Source organism: Sciurus vulgaris (assembly GCF_902686455.1).
Source record: "Sciurus vulgaris genome assembly, chromosome: 17".
NCBI lineage: Eukaryota > Metazoa > Chordata > Mammalia > Rodentia > Sciuridae > Sciurus > Sciurus vulgaris.
The window spans coordinates 56,479,194-56,499,716 of NC_136478.1; the positions used below are offsets into that span (position 1 = coordinate 56,479,194).

The window sequence follows — 20,523 nt, forward strand, 5'->3', positions numbered from 1 at the left end:
TATCATTCATTGCCTGCATTTGCTCTCTTATCTCATCCTTTGCTTCACGAATCATCTTAATCATGTATAATCTGAAGTCCTTTTCTGACATTTCTTCTAACATACTGTCATTGGATTCTATTAATATAGAATCTAGATTTGTTTGGATCATTTTCTTCCCTTGTTTTTTCATGTTGTTCATGTATCTTCCCCTCTAGCGCTGCAGATCTGGGGTATTGCAGATTTCCCCCTATAGGCTTAGTGGCCCTATAGGTTTCCAAAACCCTTTCTTTAAGGGGAGATCAATATTAGCAGTGCCCAATTCAGACACTATGCAATCCTAGACCAAATAGCCCCTATGAGGACAATAACAAAATTGTCATAATAAACAGAATGAGTTAAAATATTATCTTCAATAAAACAAACAGATTTGCAATAAGGTCTGCAGTTTCTAACGGAGGACAAAGAGGATGCAGAGGGATATAGAATGTGGCTGTTAATGGGATAAGAAAAGAATATGCAGAAGTTCTAGATAATAGAGTTCAGTAGCCTGATGCATGAGAGGTACCTGACAATGAGCTTCAAGCCTCCAGTAGGTGTCTCAGGATGGGACTTGCCCCACCTGAAGATTGGAGCTACAGCTTCCAGGAGTATCCAAGATGGCCGCTCTGGCTTCAAAATGTGTTGGCAAATGGGGTGCTGCAGCTTGGGGTGTGGACGTGGTCAGTTGGAGGTCCTGGAGGCGGGATGCGGTTGGTCAGGCAGGGGTCCTGGAGGTCAGGTGTGTTTGGTGTGGTTGTGGGATCCTGGAGGCCGGGTGCAATCAGTCTGGGGTCCCAGTGATAGGGCGCAGTCAGTTGGTCTGGGGGTCCTGGTGGCAGGGGGCAGTCAGTCGATGTGAGGGCCCCAGAGGCAGGGAGTGATGGGTCGGGCCGAGGGATTCTGGAGACGGGGCTCAGTCAGTCTGGCTAGGGGTCCTATGGGGCCTGGCTGTTGTCTCAAAATGGCAGCAGCCACGTGTATTCAAACCTGCAGGTACTGTGACAGAGAACTTCCAGGCAACAGCAGGCAGCTGGTGCTCCACTGGCGGTCGGGGATCAGTTTGCTGACTGTTGTTGGATGATCGGGAGGTGAACCTCGTGCGTTGGGTGATGGATAGGTGTAAGGCAGGTGATAGACAGGCGAGAGGCAGGCAAATCGCGGATGACAGGCGCCTGACAGTGAGCAATCTGCACTCAAAAAAGGCGTTGCTATGCTGGCAGACTGCAGGTCATCACAGCAGACAAATGGGTAAACACCAGGGAATCGATAAGCAGCAAAAACTGCCTCACCAAGAAACAGATATCCTCTGCTTGAAACCCGAGTTATGGAGAGGCAAGGAACGCAGCCTCCCTCTAGTCGCCATCTTGGATCCCAAGGGAGGGCTTTCTTAGGCCGGGGTGCACGGCGGTGCCGGTCCTCAAGGAAGCCGGTGACTACAGGTAAAGAGCAGAGCCCCAACTGCTGCGCCGCCCGTGCGGGGGCCGGGGGGGGGGGGGGGGGGGGGGGGGGACAAGGACCGGCGTCTGGGGACTGGCACAGAAGCCGGCCTGCTCTCCAGGGGCAGGGTGCTGGGATTCTGGTTGCAGGTCAAGGGGCCCCAGACCACTCGGGTTCAGTGATGTGCCAGGAGGACCCGCTGGGCTCAGAGAAATCTACTTAGGGTTGTCATGGCAGCAGGAAGGCGAGCACTTGGGGACCCTGGAGGCCAGGCTGAGCCTCCAACCCCCTCCCCTGGGGAGCACCTGCTTCCGCTGGTGGTGTGTGTTCCTCAGGGTGTGTTCTGGCAGAGGAGGATCACCAAGCCCTGGTGCCTAGCATGGTCTGCAGGGTTGGTTAGGGTGACCTTCCAGCCCACACGGCTGGTCTGGGTCTCGGGGAGAGTTCAAGGCCCCAGCATAAATCACCCCACTAGCTTTGCCTTTCTGTCTGGTCTAGACATCATCTTACCAGAAAGGACACTGTAAGGCACACAGATGACCTCTTGGGAGGCAGGCTTCCCTTTGGGCAATTCACTGCACATCTGTGGAGCCGAGCGGAAACTTCCTGGACTTAAAAGAGGTCGTCACTGACCTTCCCGTCTCAGGATGGGCTGGGCATGACTGCAGTTCTCCCAGAGGTTGTGGGCATTTGTGGTCAGGTGCATTGGGTGCACTTGCCTGAAGACAGGCCTGATGGCCCACTTGCCCCCTGAGCCTTCCAGCCGCCGCCTCTGCTCCCCAGATACGGCTCACCCTCAGATGCTAGCCAAGGCTTCTTTCCAGCGTGGAGGGTGGACCGTGCTGTTCCCTGTCCTGGGAAAATCCATGACACCCAACATTCTCCAGGTAAACCCCCAAGAACCCACAAGGACCAGAACAGTCTGACAGTCTGACTTTACCTTCCCGCAAACCTTCACGCCAGTTTAAGCTAAATTCAGGGATTAGGGTCTTCAGTCTCATTCTCATCCCCCCACCCCCCGTCAAACCCCCCCCCCTCATTTTTGTTTTGCAATACTGGGGATTGAACCCAGGGATGCTCTACCACGGAGCCACATCCCCAGCCCGCCCCCCGTCCTTTTTTTTTGAGGCAGTCTTGCTAAATTGCCAAAGCTGGCCTCAAACTTGTTATCCTCTGCCTTAGTCTCCCGAGTCCCTGGAGTTACAGGTGTGCACCACTGCACCTAGCTTGGATCTTATTTCTGTACATTCTTGTTCAAGCCAACATATTCCCACAATTTATTATACTATTTTAAAAGTATCTTTCCCATTATAATAAATAATAGGTGCCTAGTGAAGATATTCTTAAAAACAAAGATACTGCCCAGAAAAAAAAAAAAAAAAAAAAAAAAGTCTTGGTTTCAAAATATACAAAGAAATCAGCAAAATCACTTAGCCAACACCTCATTAAGCATCCATCCACAAGGTAAGATCGTTCACCGTAAATATTCCTATCAGACCTTTAGTCTTCAAAACTGTGGAGGTTAGCCTTGTCTTGATTCCTAAGAATTCTCTAGCAGGCAGGATGAACTCAGAGAAAACCGCCTAGTTTAAGTTGAAGAGTTACCCGTGCCTGTGGTTGTGGCAGAAGTCTGGCAGTTCCAGGAGGCAGAATGCAGAGCAAACACGTGTCCTGGGCGAGCTCATGGGTCCCTCATATTCATATCTTGAAGTCCTAACTCCCAGTACCCCCAAATATGACTTTGGAGATAGGAACTTTAAAGAGGGAATTAAGTTAAAATGAAGTCACAGGGGTGGGCCCTAGTCCAATTTGACGAGTGTCCTTGTGAAGGAGATCAGAAGACGGCCATTTACAAGCCAGGGGGAGGGTTGGCCGTGTAGCTCAGTGGTCAAGCATATGCTTAGCATGTACTGAACCCTGGATCAGTCCCAGCAGTGTACACACTAAGGAGAAAGACAAAGAAACCAACCCTGCCAGCACCTTGATCTTGTACTTCTGGCCTCCAGAATTATGAGAAAATTAATTTCCATAGTTTAAGCCACCCAGACTGGGCTCCTTCTTTATGGTGGCCCTTGGTGTGCAAAACGTGATGCCACTTGTATGGCACAGTAGCTTGCTGGACACGTGTTCATGTGTGTATACCCTGATGGACACATGGGAGGGCTGGCGGATTTCCCTGCCCACCCCACCCTGGGGTCTTTACTGAGAATGAGCTTTTTCTGCCCCTTCCAGATGTGACAGGATTACGCTCAGTACTGGAGTCACACTTTAAGAAAATGTACAGAAAATGAGCCAGAAAATCCCAGCAGCTCAGGAGGCTGAGACAGGAGGATCACAGGTTCAAAGCAAGCCTCATTAACTTAGGCCCCAAGCAGCTGTCTACATACAATTTTTTTTTTTTTAAGCTGGGAATGTGGTTCAGTGGTTAAGAGCCCCTGGGTTCAATCCCTGGTACCAAAAGAAAACAGAAAATGCAAGTCTCCTAGAACAGTGGATCTCAACTTTATTTTTGTTGGTAGTGGGGATGGACCTCAGGGACGCTTTACCACTTACCTACATCTCCAGCCCTGATTACTTTTTCTTCTTGAGACAAGGTCTCCCTACCTTTCGGAGGCTGGCCTCCAACTTGCGATCCTCCTGCCTGGATCCACGCTGGGATTGCAGGCGTGATCACCACGCCCGGCAAATTGAGCAATTTTTAAATGGAGTGCATTTAGGTTTATATAAATACCATTTCCTAACTTTTCATACCCCTCCTGACGTTCTCACCACCTGTGCAAGTCGAGCAGGGCGCCTTCCGGACTGTTGGGGAACAAAACGTAGGCAGATCCTTCACACCGCTTTATAGGAGGAAACTGAGGCCCGAAAAAGTGGGAAAAGAGGTGCCCGGTACGACTCCAGGGCTCCTCCCACCTCGTGCCCTAGTCCTGTCACCGGGTGGACGCGATCTTCCAGCCTGAACCGGAGGTGCCCGCCCTGAGCCCCCCGCCCACCTTCAGCGGCTGAACGAGCCCTGGGTTCGCTCAGGCAGGGAAAGGGACGCGCGATACCTCCGGATGTGTGGCCAGGACCTCGAACAGCTCACCGGGAGGAATGGACGTTCTGGGGACAGAAAGCAACCCACTCCCCGCCGCCGGGTGCCAAGCCAGACCCGCTTCGCGTCCGCCCTCGTGAGCCGCGGCGCTCTAGTTCCCCACCAGGGGGCGCGCCGGGAGCGCGGGTTAAGACCCGCGCCTGCGGGGCGTCCTGAACGCTCCGGGGAGCAGGGAGAATAATGCGCCCAGACTGAAGCGAGCGGCTCGGATTTAATTCTAGTCACAACAATAACAACATGGGCACAGCTCTCACTACCAGGAACCCCCGGCACTGCCTGAAGCGCCCAGGTTGTCTGATGCGAGTTCAGGAGCGCTTTCGGTGCACGCCTCACAGATGGGGACGCTGAGGCTCTCGGACGCAGATGATTTGCCACGCGTCACCCGCGCTGGAATCTGAACCCAGGCAGTGCGGCTTGACTCAAGTCCCAGTGATCCAGAGCCTGGCTGGACAACCCACTTGCTCCCCCAAGCCCCAGTCAGGAGGAAGCAAGTTGTGAGAAGCAAGGGACAGACAGCAGCTGGGATGGGCGGGGTCACAACACGGGGACTTTGCGAGGGTCTCCACACCCTCTCCCACTGCAGGCACGACCACACGCGGTGTAGACTGGAAAAGATCGGCCCCACTGGTGTGACCTCTACTGGACTTGCTGAGAGCTGGGGTGGGGTGGGGGTGGTAGGGGTGAGAGCCTGCTGACCGGGTCCCCAGCAGGAGCAAGTCACAGCCCCTTCCATCCTTCTGACGTCGCTAAGAGGACGTGATTTTCAGGCCACACACTGAGGCCCTGAGAGCAAGTCACCAGTCCCGATCTTGAGGATGAGGTGTGGGGCCGGGTGGAGTAGCCAGGAAGCCCCCTCCAAATGCCTGCCTCCCACCGCGGGCATCTCCTGCCAACCCCTCTGCTTCCCTTTTCCGGATCTGGGGCTGAGGGCCGAGAATCCCCGGCCTGTCCCCCTCCTAGGACAGGATAGGCGGTCTCTTGTCCCCTTCCCACCTGCATTCTGTTATTTTTCTCTTTCATGACCTTGCTGGTGGCTGGGCTGGTCCCGATAAACACTGATTTGGAGTCAAGACTTCCATCTTTTCAATGACAACTCCGAGTTTGAAACCACTAACCCAGTGGCTGAATTGAGGACCGGGGCCTTCGGACACCTTCTAAATCCTCTTTAGGTTAAAAAAAAAAAAAAAAAAAAAAAAAAAAAGGCAATGAGACCCTTGCAGCAATCTCAGGGCTACCCAAGGCCACCATTGGGCATCTGATGGTTATGTTCATTCGGGACAGGCAAAGTGACTTCTCCAGTCGCCACCAGAGGGCGCCGCTGTGAGCCTTCTCTCCAAAGATGGCCGCTCTCCATTCTTCTCCCTGGATGCTCTTGATACTTTTCCACCAATAGATCATCTTCCCTGCGCTGCATTTGGGCTAGCCTTTAGACTGTGAATGACTTATAAAAGACTGCCTTCTCCTCTCCAAATCCTCTAGTGGCTTCATGTCACTAAATATCAAAACAAAGTTCCCCATAATAGTCTTGACCTGTTCTGTCCAATGAGGTAGCCACTACCCACCCACATGGAGAGATTACAGTTTCAATGTAATTAGATAAAATTAAACGCCCGTGTCCCAGTCACACTAGTCAGGTTTCAAGTACTCAAAAGTCACATGTGGCCAGTGGTTACCATATTGCCATTTCCATCACTACACAAAGTTCTCTAGGATGACTGTCCACACACTTCTGCCCCCATCCTACCTCTCTGCCTCACTTCCCAGCACCCTCTCCATCTATCTCTTGGCTTCAGCCCCCATCCTCCCGGTCTCAGGGAACAGCAGGCATGTTCCAGCCTCAGGGCCTTTGCACTGGCTGCTCCTGCTACCTGGAGAATCCTTCCCCAGGATACTCACAAGGTTCCTTCCCTCACTCCATACAGACTTTCCTCAAATGCCACACTCCCCAGGAGGGCTCCCCTGAGCCCCCTATTAACAGTGCAGCCTTTTCTGCACACCCTCACTGACCTTCAGAGTTCTGGCTGCCCCCTGCACCCCGACTTGTGTCTCAAGAGCACTCCAGGGATGTTTGTCAGGGAGTCTAATGGAAGGAATTGGTGACAAGGTCCTGCTGTCAGAAAGCACAAAAGGGTAAGAGCCGGTTGCCCAGAGAGTAGTAACTGGCAAGTCGCTGCCACCCAGGGACTAGAGGAGCCTCGTGGGACACGCTGCCAAGCTGCCCAGGTCGTACTCTGAGCCCATCTGCTTGAGGAGAGTCCCAGGAGCTCTTGGTCCACCTCTGTGGCTGTGGGTGTGGCGCTGCCGCCACCACGTGGGAGCAGCCTCTGGACAGCACCCCTTCCTCCTGCTTTCCAGCCGCAGCACTTCCTCCACACACAGCAGGGGACCCTGGCAAAGGTGGTGGCTGCTGGGTGGCTGCAGGGGTAGGTGGGCGCGGAGGGGAGGGGCAGCAGAGCCTCAGGTTCAGCTCCCCTGGTGGGATGGGGTCTGCCCTGTCCTGTTCATGTTTGTTGAAAGACTGCCGGACAGAAAGAACCACGCGGCTGGGAGAACCAGGCCACAGATGCGCCTGGTGAGGAACATTCTAGAATGGCACGGCCCTGGAGCGAGGAGCGGGTGAGGCTGAAGGAGCAACGGCCAAGGCCCTGGGGCCAGCAGGGAAGCGCAGCGCCAGGCGAGCAGTTCGGGCAGCCGCAGCAGGCGCCTCCTGTGCAGGCAGCAGAGTGGGCCAGCCCAGGAGGGCAGGGGAGCGCGCGTGCACTCAGGGTCCATGGGTGGGCTGGGTGTTCTGGGGGGCAGGAGGAGGCGACCTGAGCAAAGACCCGAAGGAGCTGGGGTGGGGGCAGGGAGGCAGGCCGAGGAAAGCACAGGACAGAAAAGCAACAGCCACTGTAAAGGACCCAAGCCGGACACGTGACTAGAGGGGTTTGTAAACATGTAATTACTGGCCCCTCACCTGCCAGGCACAGGCAGAGGGAGAGAGTGTCACCCAAACAAGCCACCTGCCTCCAGAGGCAGCTGCTTGTCCCTGTCTGGTGGAAATGCAGTTCAGAATGTGCTGCAGCCTTGAATGGCTGTGTACCAGCGGAAGCTGGGGCAGGCACCCTGGGGAAGAAGACCCCGTCCCATCAGGGTGGGGGTGGGGGACCACAGGAAGCGAGCAAATCAGTTTTCAGGAAGGCTGGTTTGACCGCAATCGGCTGGCAGGCTGTGTATCTATGTGCTCACTCACGCCAGCCTGAATCTATGTTTCTGGACGAATCTGGGGGTGCATAGACTTGGGTGTTCACGTTTTGTACCAAACCTGGCCTATTTTGCCCTGCAGGCTGCATTGTCAATCCCTGAAACTCCCCAAAAGAGGAGTTTGCCAGAGAGACCTTATTGGAGTCAAGCGTGAAGATGGAGAGCAGGTCTCCAACCTGCCTCCCCACCACTTGGGTTCAGGGGTGTTTATGGGATAAAGAAGCGGGGTGGTCTGAGACTTGGAGAAAAGAGATTGTAGGTAAGATAATCCTTTGCCTTTGCATATGTAACCAATCTTCATGGCTCCTCAGAGGATGCCAGTCCAGGAAATGGTGTGATCTTGGGAGTTTGCAGCCCTTTGATACGGAAGACATTGCTACTGCTATCAGACACACAGGGCCAACAGAAACCAGCTCTCCCTATGTTGCCCAGGCTGGTCTTGAACTCCTAGGCTCAATCAGTCCTCTGGGGCTCAGCCTCCTGAGAACTGGGGCTGCAGGCAGGTGAGGCTGTGGGGCTTTTTCAAGTTTTCCCTTGATTTCATGTCTGGGTGTCTTTATTTGGCTCTGGAGAGAAGGGCAGGTTGCGGGGAATCGGATGAGGGCAGGTTTTCACGTCCATTTTCCAAGTGAAGAAACAGGCACAGCGAAACAGGGAAAGTTGCTGGAACGCCGCTTTGTCCTACTCCAAGGGAAGAGTGGCAGCCGAGGATGCCGTCCCCACCACCACCCCTGCGGGCCCTCCAGCCCAGATCTCCAGCGCACCTATGAGCCTGCGCGACGTTCGGCGCCCGCAGCGCCCACCAGGCGGCGCTCCTGGACAGCCGGTTTAACCACGGGCCTCTGCTTCCAGCGGTCCAGCTAAAGCTCCTTCCCTCGACCTCGGACCCCAGGCTGCCTTGGGGAATGGACTTGCAGGTACCACGCGAAAAACCCTTGCATTCTCAACAATGTGCAACACACTTTTACTGTCTCATATTACCCAAGGGATCTGTCCACCTTTGGGGCCTTGTTGGAGGCCCAGCCAAGGATGCTGAGGATCGAAGGGCAGAGAAGGCAGTGTCCACTGGAGGGACAAGCTGAGACTCAGTAGGGGACAGATCTTCCCAACTTTCAGAGCTACTCAGAAGGTTGTAAAAATAGGTCCCAGGAAGAGGGCCTGGAAGAATAGAACTGTCTTGAATTTTGTGATTGTGTGTGTGCACCATTCTCACAGGTGTATGCACATGTCCTGTGAATGGGTGTGAAGGCTGGCATCTGTGAGTTTGCGTGGAGGGGCGTTGGGGCCCAGTGGGCCTGTGTATGTCGGGGGTTTTAAGGTGTTCATGGGGCCTGCCTGTCTGGCAGGTGTTACACGTTGCGGTGCGCACCTGGGTCTGTGTGTGCGTGCACATGTGTGGTGGTGAGGAGGGTGTGCCCAGTGTTGCCAGGAGCACCTGGTGCCTTGGCGAAATCCTGCTTCACGTCTAATCCACCTTGCCTGCTGTTGGGGCCAACAAGCCTTTCCTTTCCAAGGACCCCAAGGACCCGCAAGGCCCACTGAGCTCTGGGCCCTGCAAGGAAACTGCGCAGAGACCCAAGGGTAGTGCTTGGATTTGCTGGAGACACACCATGGCATCTGTTCCTTCCGAGATTTCCTCCCTGGTCTCTCTAGGTCCCCGCTATTCCCTTTGACCACTGTTCTCCCAGGTGGGCATCTGCAAAGGACAGCCCCCCCCGCCAGACCTGGTATAGAGAGCGCTGCTTGAGGGCTCCTGACACCTGTCCAACCGCCAAGCCCGCCCTCCAGGCAGGGCCCAGCTCATCTTTTCTTCCAAACCTCCCAGGGGCCTCTCTCTAGTCAGGCTGTGAGCCAAGAAGGCCAAGTCCATGGCCAAGAGCCCCTCGGGGCACCATGTAGTACCATCAGTAACCACTTCCTTTGAGAACACAGCGGGGGAGAAGGAAAAGAAAGGGGGGCCCCATGGGCTGGGGTGTGGGAGAGCGCCTGCCTGGCACTGGGACCTTGGGTTCCATCCCCCACACCACAAAACAGGGCAGGGAGGGTGGGTCCAAATTTTACTTACCAGGGAGAAAGGTAAAACACGCCAGCAGGTCTTGCAGCTGAGTCTGGAAGATGGAACTGGCTTTGGATGCCCTTCTCCACAAATACCCCTTTCTCCTGCTGAACTTCAGCAAGGTTGGGGTGCAGACATTTGAGATTATGGGGCCACAAGGCAATTCAGAGAGAAGCACCCCGCCCCCAGGCCTTGACAACCCAATCAGTCCCCAATTGCAAGAACCAATCATGACTCACTAGCCAACACCCCGTTTCTGCCCGGTGCCTATTGGAATGACTTTCCAACACACCCAGTGGCCAAGCCACCCCAGGTATTGGTGGGGCTTGATCTAAATAGAGAAGAGGATCACACAGCCAGCGCAAAGCCACATATGTAGCACACCAAGGGCCCCCCCCCCCAGATGTTTTTCAAGTGCATTTCCCAGCTTTTCTGTAGCTTGTCACCAACTGGGGTGGGGCTATGCAAAACTGTAAGCCCTGTACCCTCCCACCCACGAGTACGGGGCGAGGTATGGTAAACCAGAGCGAGGACATAAACACAGGGGTCCCCTTCATCAAGGACCACAGCAGAACAGTAAGGCCCAAATCACCCTGGAGCACTGTCAGCTGCCAAGTCCAGAGCCAGGAGATCAACTCATAGACATTTTTATTTGCATGTTGGCTTGAGCCCTCTTTTCAAGTTCAAGAGGCAAAAGAGAGGCAAGCAAGGCTGGGAAGTCCTCCCCTGCTCTGCCCTTCTCCCTTTCTCAAGCTGAGCACTTAGGAGTTAAACCACAGGCAATGCCATCCTGCCCTACCGGTTTCTATCTCTACATTCTCTGGGATATTATAAGGAATCAGTATTTTTTTAAAAGAATAATAAATGCACAATACATAAGACGAGGGTCACTGGCTGGAGATGAGGAAGGTGCTGCCTGTCCCTCTGGCTGCCTCTATTTACAGGTGTGGAGGCTGAGAGCAGCTCTGCCGGGATCTGGAGGGAGGCCTCTCAGGGCTGATGTGAGGTGGGGTGCAGGATGCCCTGGGGTTCCCCGGAGCTCTCACAGTTGGTCTTCCTGTTCTCCCTGCTCCGCTTCTGCTCTGGCCTCAGCCCTTAGCACCCTGAGGCTCCTGGCCTCACCAGCCCTGGGGACTCTCTTGGGCAGGGTTGGCAACCGGGGAGTGTGCCAGAAGGCTCTCCTGCGCTTTCGAAACCATGAAAACCGCCCCGGGGTCTGGAACCTTACTGTCTTGACCTGTTTCCGGGCCCTAGCCCCTGTGGCCCCCAGACCAGCTGAGGCTTGCGCTTCCTGGATACCCTGGGCGCCCCCAGCCTCTTCCCTCTGATCTCCTGGGGCCCTGGCCCTCTGGTCAGCTGGGGCCTCTGCCCCCTGGTCAGCTGGGACCCCTGCCCTGTGAATGTCTACAGCTTCTTCCCCCTGATCAATTGGGGCCTCTGCTCCCTGGTCAGCTGGGGCCTCTGCCCCCTGGTCAGCTGGAACCCCTGCCCTCTGGTTATCTGCAGCCTCTGCTCCCTCATCAGCTGGGACCCCTACTCTCTGAATGTCTGCAGCCTCTGCTCCCTGGTCAGCAGGGGCCTCCACCCTCTGATCCTCTGGAGCCTCTGGCCCCTGGTTAGCAGGGGCCTCTGCCCCCTGATTGGCTGGGGCCTCTGCACTCTGGTCAGCTGGGATGTTTGCCCCAGGCGCTGGGGATGCTGCCTCCCCCTTCCTGAGACCTCTGAAGGAGGCCCAGTTTATCTTGGGCCTCCATCGTCTGGGCGAGGGGGCCAGAGGGCTCCTACCTCCAGCGTTTCCTATGCTTTCCCCGGGGCTGGCACTGTTAGGCCCGTATGCCCCATTTCTCTCTGCCAGGGTGGAGGCCTGTGGGGCCTCCCCGACCTGGGGGCCAGATCTGGGAGCCCACCCCTTCACCCTTCGTTTCAGCTTCCCCCAGGACACCTGGCTGACATACTCTCGCCACCTGTCTGCCTTGGACTGTTGGGGCCCCAGGTTGTCCTCGAACATGGGCACTGGCAGGTTGACCCTGCGGCGCACGGGCGGGGCGCTGGGCTTCTTCTCCCCGCGCCGGAGGAAGGCCTCCACCAGTTCCTCGTCGTCCTCGCTCTCCAGGTCGCTGCCCAGGAATTTGCTGCCCAAGTAGCTGACGGGCATTTTGCGCACCTTCCTGCGGCTCCGCGGGCCTTTGCCGCCCTTGCCTCTGGAGGTCTCGAAGTCGCTGAAGTCGCTGTCGCTGGCGTTGCTACTGTCGAACGTGCCCACGACCAGCCGAGGCGGAGGAGGGACCATCTGTTGGACTCTCCTCCTCACTCGGGGCTCCTTGGGCTTTTTGGGGGGCTGGGGCGGGTGTGGGGTGCTCTTCTCGATGATGCGGGCCACGTCCTCCAGGGTGCGGCCCTCTTCCTCCAGAAACTGAATCAGCCGCTCCCGAAATTCCGCCTCCTTGGTGGCAGGCTTGGAGATGACCCTCCACACGCCCCCGGCCAGCCTGACCTCCCGGGGGATGAGCAGATAGTCCACGTCCTCCCCGATCTGCAGCATGCCCACCGTGGAGTCCTCCTCCTTGCGGAACACCTTGCCGATCTTCTTAAAGGTCCCCACAGGCTTTAGGGCTTCCACGAGGACGTCCAAATCCACATCTTTGCAGACATCGGGGACGCTCCAGAGGATCAGGCAATCGGGGGACGGGAGGAAGCCCCAGGGGAACCAGCCCCCCACGTGGCTTTTCTCCAGAGTCTTTAAGATCTCCAGGGTGGTATCTGGGGCGGGGGGGCAAGGAGCCCGACAAACTACGGGTAGCCCCTGACTAGGGGGAGGCGGGGCGGAGGGTCCCGACGACGCTGTCCAGAGAGGCTCACCTCCCCTCCTTCCAAGTCCAGTCTGGACCAGTTCGGCTCCCCGCAGAGGGCCGGTGGCTATCAAGTCCCAGGCTGCTTACGTGAGCCGGGATGAGGTCAGGGCCCAGGCTCAAAGCCCACTCCAAGATGGTAACGTGTTGTCCCGACTCCAAGTTGGCGCGCAAGGGCTGCGAGCAGTTCTCCCTGGCGCTGGCACCCGGGTCGCGGCTGGGACTTGGAAGAGGTCTTCGCAGACAAAGACGGCTCGGCGTGGCTGTTCAATATGGCCGAGGAGCTCGGAGGCCTCAGCCCAGCCCCCAGCAGGGTCTCCCGCCCCTAGGCAGGCGGCCACCCGCTCCAAGCTGACCTGGACGCGCCGCCCGCCTCCCAGCCCGCGCTCAGGCTGTGCGGTGAGGCGCACGGGCAGGAAGTTCCTCGGCGCCCTCCCGGGTGAGGCCCACCTTCCCTTCTCATCTTACACTCCGTACGGGGGAAGACTGACAGGGGGGCCGTCCACTCCCTTCGGGGCTGCCCTCCCCCCAGGGGTGTGGCTGCGCCCCGGGCCTAGCTCCGGCGGTGGCTTCGGAGCTGAAGGGCGGCGCAGGCCCACGTCAGCACCTTTCCCCAAAGCCTGCAGTCCCCAGAGCTGCCATCCTAAATGTGCAGGTTTCGGCCAAGCCCGGAGGTAGGGTGTTAATGGAGCCGATCATCTGAGAGCCATTGGCGCGGTCCATTACAATTTGAAATCCAGGGGACCGTTCCTACCCGCACACCCATCCGTGTGGGTAGGGAAGTCGGTGCCAGAGTCTTACTGTAGCATTCCCTAGTGTGGTGGTTGGCACTAAGTGTGGTGTGCTCACTAAGTGTATGGATGAACCTAGGTGGTCATCGGGAGGGCCTGATTACACTTTATGGTCCACTCTTAGGACTAAGTTCTACAGGCCTATGAAACAGGTAGCGGCTAAGGCTAGGCAGGTTTTATGGAATCCATGTCCTAGGCACAATTCTAAGTGCTTTCTAAGAATCGACTCATGAAATCCTCACTATAACGTGGGGGGGGGGGGAGTCCCATTTTACAGATGGCAAAACGGAGGCCCAAGAACATTAAATCACTTGTTCAAGGTCACATCGCCAGCCAGGAAGTAATTGAGTCTGGATTTGAAAGCAGAACAGTGTTGACTTTGGCGTGGAGGTCAAAGAGTGCAGATTTACCTGTCTGCTGGTCACATGCACAGGGCTCCCCAGTAGAGGTGTCTGGGGAAGGGGACCCCCAGAGGCAGGAGGGATGTGTACTCTTCATTCTACGCGTTTTTAGATTGCTTGGATTTTTAGCAATCAAAAATGTTAATTAAAATAAGTTAAATAAAAGAGAAGGCCCTTAGGACCCGTGGCAGGCAGACTATGTCAGAACACCTGGGCTGTGGGGAGCAGAATGGGCAATTGCCCACCTAACTCTGAGGCAGCAACTCGGTCATGCATGAGCGTGACCTTGGGACAGCACCATGAGATGTGCTGATGGGCTTGTGGGGTGAAACCCTTGCGGCACCCTGCACAGTGGCTGCTACAGTCTTTTTACAGATTGGAGCTGAGGCTGGTCTGAAGACTCAGCTCTAGTGGAGGACCTGACCGTTGAGCCAGATCTCAGGTGCTAGACTAAACAGCAGGCAGGCTGCAGGAACAGCTGAAGCTAATCCAGCCCTCCTTCCAGTGTTGGGCCGTTTAACCCCCTAAGAGCCACAGCGTGTGAAACAGCTTATCTGATATGTCTCTGCTGGAAAATCCTCCATCTCATTCAGAGTAAAATCACAGTTCTCACTACAGTCCACCACGCCTACAGCCTCTGCCCCCTTCCTCTCTCCTGCCCACTCCTCCTCCCTCCACTCCAGCAGCTGACTTCTTTGCTGTTTCCCTGGCATAGCAGGTTTGTTTCAGCCTCAGGGCCTTTGCACATGCCCTCCCTTCTCACGGAATGTTCTGTCCCAGCCTTCTCTTTGCAACCTCCTTCACCTCAAATGTCACTTTCTCAGGGGCCCTTCGCTCCCCCCCCCCGCCCCACCTTGACTACCACCACCAACACCTCCACTGGCAACTGCCATCTCCAGGCCTCCCAGACCCTGTTCAGAGCAGTTTTTCAACGGATAGAATTGCATCCATTGGATTACAAAGGAAGCCAATGAAATACAGGGGTAAAAAGTAATTCTTAACCAACACAAAAGCCAGGTACACTCATGACTTTAATAACAGTATAGAAATGATCCGGTGTGATTTTATTTAACCCAGGAAGGAAACAGGTGATATATAGAGAAAGAGGGCAGGGAGGGAAAATAGAAAAGACAGAGGGAAAGAACGCAGATGCGCGGGGGCGGAGGCTACAATCTTGGCGGGGCCTTTGCACAATTACTGGCTCCGTGGGGTTGTTTTTGCTCCTGCAGAGCCGGGTCGTTGGGCTCCACTGCATTTTCCTCCTCCCGGCGAGCTCCAGCCCAGCCGCGCGCTCAGCCCGGGGCCTCTCGCAGCCGCGCCCCTCGCTCTAGCGAGGTTCCTCGCCCTGCCGACCCGTGGTCTCCATGGCAACCAGGGACGCTGAGGGGCCAAGGCGGAGAGATCGCGCGATCCAGGCGCCGCGAAGGGCAGGGGCGGACAGCTCCTCCTCCTGTCCCCTTAAGCCTTCTTCAGGCCTCAGTCCCAAACCAGCTCCCCTGAAAGGCTGTTTTGTAGGGGCCAAAACAAAACTCCTGGGAAGACCCCGGTTTCATGAATGTTGACTTAAAGAATCCCAACCCTGAGAGGTCGTGACAGTCCCTTCCAAGTGGTGACCTCGGAGATGAGACGTTTGGGTTTTGTAACGGGTATTTTTTAAAAGGCGAGGGGCGGTCAGGATTAGCCCAGAAATGAAAAGCCCTAAATTCAACATTCTTATAAAAAATGCCAACCCTGGGGCTCGGAGACGAACGTTTGTAGACCCAGAGACGCAGGAGGCTGAGACAGGAGGTTTGCAAGTTCGAGGCCAGCGTCAGTCAGCAGAGTCAGCAGAGACCCTGTCTCGTGTTAAAAAAAAAAAGATAGGGCTGAGGTAGGAGTTCTGTAACCGAGAGTCCCCCCCACCCTGCTTCAGTTCCCAGTACAAGGAAGAAACTTTTTGCCACCCCTAGCAGTTCTGTGGGCAATTTTAAGTCCCCAAATCTCTGGCCCTCTGCCACCACAGAAAACAAAACAACAAAAACAATTATATCTTTCACTTCTAATTTGTTTAAAAGAAACAAAAAATCAGAAAAGAATGAAAAAAGAAGAAAACCCTCAACCAGCCACACTTTTGCCATTAATTCATTTATTTGGTACCAGGGATTGAACCCAGGGGCGCTTTACCACTGAGCCACCTCCCCAGTCCTTTTTTATATTTTTTTAAATTTAGAGACAGGGTCTCACGGAGTTGCTTAGGGCCTCCCTAAGTTACTGAGGTAGCCTGGAACTGCAATCCTCCTGCCTCAGCCTCCCGAGCTGCAGGAACTATAGGCATGGCCACAGCACCTGACATATTTTGCATTACAAACAAAACTACTAAAAGTGACACACGTGGTGACAGGCAGAGGTTACAGAAAGATGTCAAATGAAACAGTCTCCCTCACCCACGCCCCCGACTCCAGTTTCTCCAGGCAAAGAAACCACCTTAAATATGTCGGTCTGTACTGACAACGGGAAAGAGGGAGCCAGGCATTGAAAGGAAAGGCAGCCAGGGAGCTCACCTTAGGGTATGTGTGAAGTTTAGAATTTACTCTCCCGGGATTTTTTCACATCATCCTGAATTATCTCTGAAGCAGCGCTTCCTGATTTGGGGAGGCGGTGGTGGGGACCAAACCCAGGGCCTCCCGGGTGAGGCCTCTACTGCTGGGCCTCTCCCAGCCCCCTGATATCTTTTACTGATTGCCTCACCCTGTTAGCTTCTTAGCCCCACCTGGCAGGGACCTGCGTCTGCTTCCTTCACTGCTCCAGTCTTAGCAGCTAGGGCAAAACTGAGAAATATTCTTCAAGAGAACGAGTGAAGAGTGAGGGGTTGCACCGGACCAGTTACTATGGAACGTGCCTCTTCCGCTCACAGCTTGCCTTGAGGTCTTTCTGCATCCGGGTGTGCTCATCAATATCCGGGTTTTCATGACAGCTACCGCCTCTGCAGAAGCCCATAAGCTACCATATGATGATACTAATACTAATTGACTTTGGGCGGGTACTAGAGATTGAATCCGTGGGTGCTTTACCACTGAGCCACATTCCAGCCTCCCCCTGCCCCGCCCTTTTCTTTTTGAGACAGGGCGGCGCTGGAGTCTGGCCTTGAACTTGGGCTCCTTGGCCTCAGCCTCAGGAATAGCTGGGATTGCAGGTGTGGGCCAGCGCACCTGGCAAATTCACTTTTACTGAACACCTACTTTGTCCCTGGCCCTATGAATTTTCCTATTTAATCCCAACAACTCCGCCTCAATGAATGTTATTCCCATTTTTTTCAGATGAGAAACTCTGAGGCCAAATATAATCACACAGCTAGGCAGTGGCAGAACCAAGCTTTGAATGGCTCAGGTCTGTTAGATTCCAGCCGCCACACTCTTAGCCCCTGCTCAGCTGCCCCGTAGCCGCCAGTGGGTGGGGCTGGGAGGCAGGGCTGGCGGGAAGATCCCCAGAGATTTCTCTCTCACATGGTATCAGTCATGTTGGCATTGTCACCAGATGTGCCCTCAATCTTAAATGCTAGAAATCAGATCCCCGTCTACAATGGACAGGATATAAATTACTCCACTCTGAAGCAGGTGCTGACTAGTTAACTGACAGCGTGGGAAGTTGGTCCCCAACACATACAGCAAGCAGCAGCACTGGGGTGGGCAGCCTGGTCACTTAACTGGGCTCCCTTCCCCCACCCCCAATTCAATCTACCAGAGATCTTCAAGTCGCTGGGAGGGTGTAGAAGCAAAGGCAGCAGGTCACATCTCCGAGGACTTCGTTCATTCATCCATTCATTCTGCACATTTCTCCACAATAGTGCTGCTCAAACCTAGGTGCACATTAGAATCCCCGGGGAAAGTTCGAGAGATCAGTTTCCTGAGTAGGACGCAGGGGATCAGAATGTCTTGGGGTAGGGAAAGTGTGCTGCTTTAAAAAATAAAATAAAAAATCTCTCTGAGAAAGTGTGAGGCCAAGGGTGGGTGGGGTCCAGCGACCACAGGCAGGAATCCAGCGTCCCCAGAGGACCTGGGTCAGCTGGAACTATTGCACAGGAGGCAGACCGGAAGTGGGAGTTCCTCTATTTTGAGCAGCTTAGAGGCCCCTTTAGTGAGGCGTGGAGCCAGAAAATTTAGAAATCGTACATAGGGAGCTGACTGTGTCGACTGACAGCTGACCTCCCAAGGAGCCGCCTCACCTTCACCGCCAGATGCAGCCTCAGCATCTTAGATTCCGTCCTCTGAGCTTCATGACCCCCCTCGGCTGTGGGGACCGTTATGATGGTCCCATTTCACCGGCAAGGAAACTGAGGCATGCAGATCAAGTAAGTAACCCAGGGAGCCCCCCGCCTCCCAACTGCTGTGCCCTGGTTTTCTTTTTTTAAATATTTGTTTTAGTTGTCAAAGGGCTTTATTTATACATTTATCTACTTATTTATTTATTTATATGTGGTACTGAGGATCGAACCCAGTGCCTCCCACATGCAAGGCAAGCGCTCCACCACTGAGCCACAACCCCGGCCCCCTGCCTTGGTTTTTATTTTTCAAGATTCTTTTTATTGAGGTATACTTTGCATCTGATACAGTGTAGGCTTTTTAATGTTCAATGTGTTTTAGAGTCACTGGCACCACAGTCAACATGTGGAACACTTCCATCATCCCCAAAATATTCCCTCCTGCCTACTCCCAATCCCCAGCAACCACGGATCTCAGTTCTGCACGGTCGCACTTATTTTGGGGGGAGGAAGGCTACTGGGGTTGAACTCAGGGGCACTCGACCACTGAGCCACATCCCCAGCACTATTTCGCATTTTATTTAGAGACAGGATCTCACTGAGTTGCTTAGCCTGGTTTTTGCTGAGGCTGACTTTGAACTTGGGATCCTCCTACCTCAACCTCCCCAGTGGCTGGGATTACCAAAAGCCAAAGCCCTGGCCCATTGTGTTTTTTCTACAGTTTTACAAAAAAGGAATCATATGGCGGGCGTCCTTTTCTCTTCCGGCTTCTTTCCTGAGATTCTCGGTGATGCTGTGCATGTCTGAGGTCACTCTTTTAAAAAAAAAATCATATATACTTTTTAGTTGTCGATGGACCTTTATTTAATTTATTTATTTATATGTGGTGCTGAGGATCGAACACAGAGCCTCCCACATGCTAGGCAAGCACTCCACCACCAAGTCAAAACCCGAACCCTGAGCTCACTCTCTGTGGCTGTATCCTATTCTATTGTGTGAACATGCAAAGTTGATCCGTTTTTCCTGTTCGTTCTTGATCTGGGTTGTTTCCAGCCTGGGGTTCTTGGACTGCTGTGAATATTTCCAGAGTCTAAGTTTCTAATGCAAGGGGCACACGCTCTATAGCAAAGAACCCAGTGGCATGAGGAATATTAGACCCATTTTATGGATAAAGAAACCAAGGTTCAGAAAGGTGAAGTCACTCTTTCCCCTCCAGAGTCACACAGCTAGTTGGTGGCAGAGCCAAGAATCAAACCCAGGTCTGTGCATTCCAGGGCCTCCAATGCCCTTTCTGTTGTGGCCCCAGCAGAGGGCGGGGCACGGGTTGGTTAACTGTCGCCCAAGAGGCATTACCCTGGCATATTTGCCTGGGTTGCTCTTGGCCTCCAAGCTCCAAAACAGCCTTCTGCAGGCACACAGAGAACAGACACCTCTCTTGAGGAACTTTTATCAAGTCCAGGAATCTGAGACGGAAAAGCAGGTTAAGGTCTTCTTTGTCAATGCAACACATGGCCGTCACTGGTCCAGGATCCCAGGGGCAGCACTTAACAGCTCCTTCCTCACAGTCATTCACAGAGCACATTTTTGTTGTTATTGTTGTGTTTTGTTTGTTTTTGTACTGGGGACTGAACCCAGGCTCCAACCCTAGCCCTTTTTATTTTTGGGAACAAGATTGCACCAAGTTGCTGAGGGCCTCACTAAGTTGCTGAGGCTGGCTTCAAACTTGCAATGCTCAGCCTCACAGTTCCTGGGATAGCAGGTGAAGGCCACCACCCCCAGCCTGGCTCCACAGCCGCACGTTTACCCACACCTCTAAACCTGCCAAAATAGGACACTCTGTCCCATTTTACAGATAAGATACCTGAGGCCCAGGAAGGTCAAACACCTTGCCCAGGCTCTCACCCTGGTTCTAATCCAATTCCTTGTCTGCACTTCTGAAATCCAAAGGACTCTGAAAACCGCGAGCACCAGTAAAAGACATTTGGAAGCCAGTCATGGTGGCTGTGCCTGTAGTCCTGGCTACTCAGGAGGACGAGGCAGGAGGATCCCTGAGCCCAGGAGTTTGCAGCTAACCTGTGCAACATAGAGAGCTCCCAGGTCAGAAACAGGAAGGAAGGAAGGAGTGAGGGAGGGAAGGAAGGAAGGAAGGAGGGAGGGAGGGAGGGAAGGAGGGAGGGAGGGAGGGAGGAAGGAGGGAGGGAGGGAAGGAAGGAAGGAAGGAAGGAAGGAAGGAAGGAGGGAGGGAGGGAGGGAGGGAGGGAAGGAAGGAGGGAAGGAGGGAGGGAGGGAGGGAGGGAGGGAAGGAAGGAAGGAAGGAAGGAAGGAAGGAAGGAAGGAAGGAGGGAGGGAGGGAGGGAGGGAAGGAAGGAGGGAAGGAGGGAGGGAGGGAAGGAG

At 54.5% G+C, this 20,523-nt stretch overlaps 1 protein-coding gene across 1 annotated transcript; it reads right to left on the reverse strand.

The window, feature by feature from the left end:
- Nucleotides 1-10,482: 10,482 nt before the first annotated feature.
- On the reverse strand, nt 10,483-12,527 carry CCDC8 (coiled-coil domain containing 8). The gene has a single exon (XM_079118612.1). The coding sequence runs from the start codon at nt 12,391-12,393 to the stop codon at nt 10,894-10,896; it is 1,500 nt and encodes a 499-aa protein (XP_078974738.1). The 5' UTR covers nt 12,394-12,527; the 3' UTR covers nt 10,483-10,893.
- Between the last annotated feature and the right edge of the window lie 7,996 nt (nt 12,528-20,523).

Bases quoted from the DNA above. Each gene is read 5' to 3' on its own strand.
- CCDC8 (XM_079118612.1), bottom strand. From the start codon at position 12,393: ATGCTGCAGATCGGGGAGGACGTGGACTATCTGCTCATCCCCCGGGAG.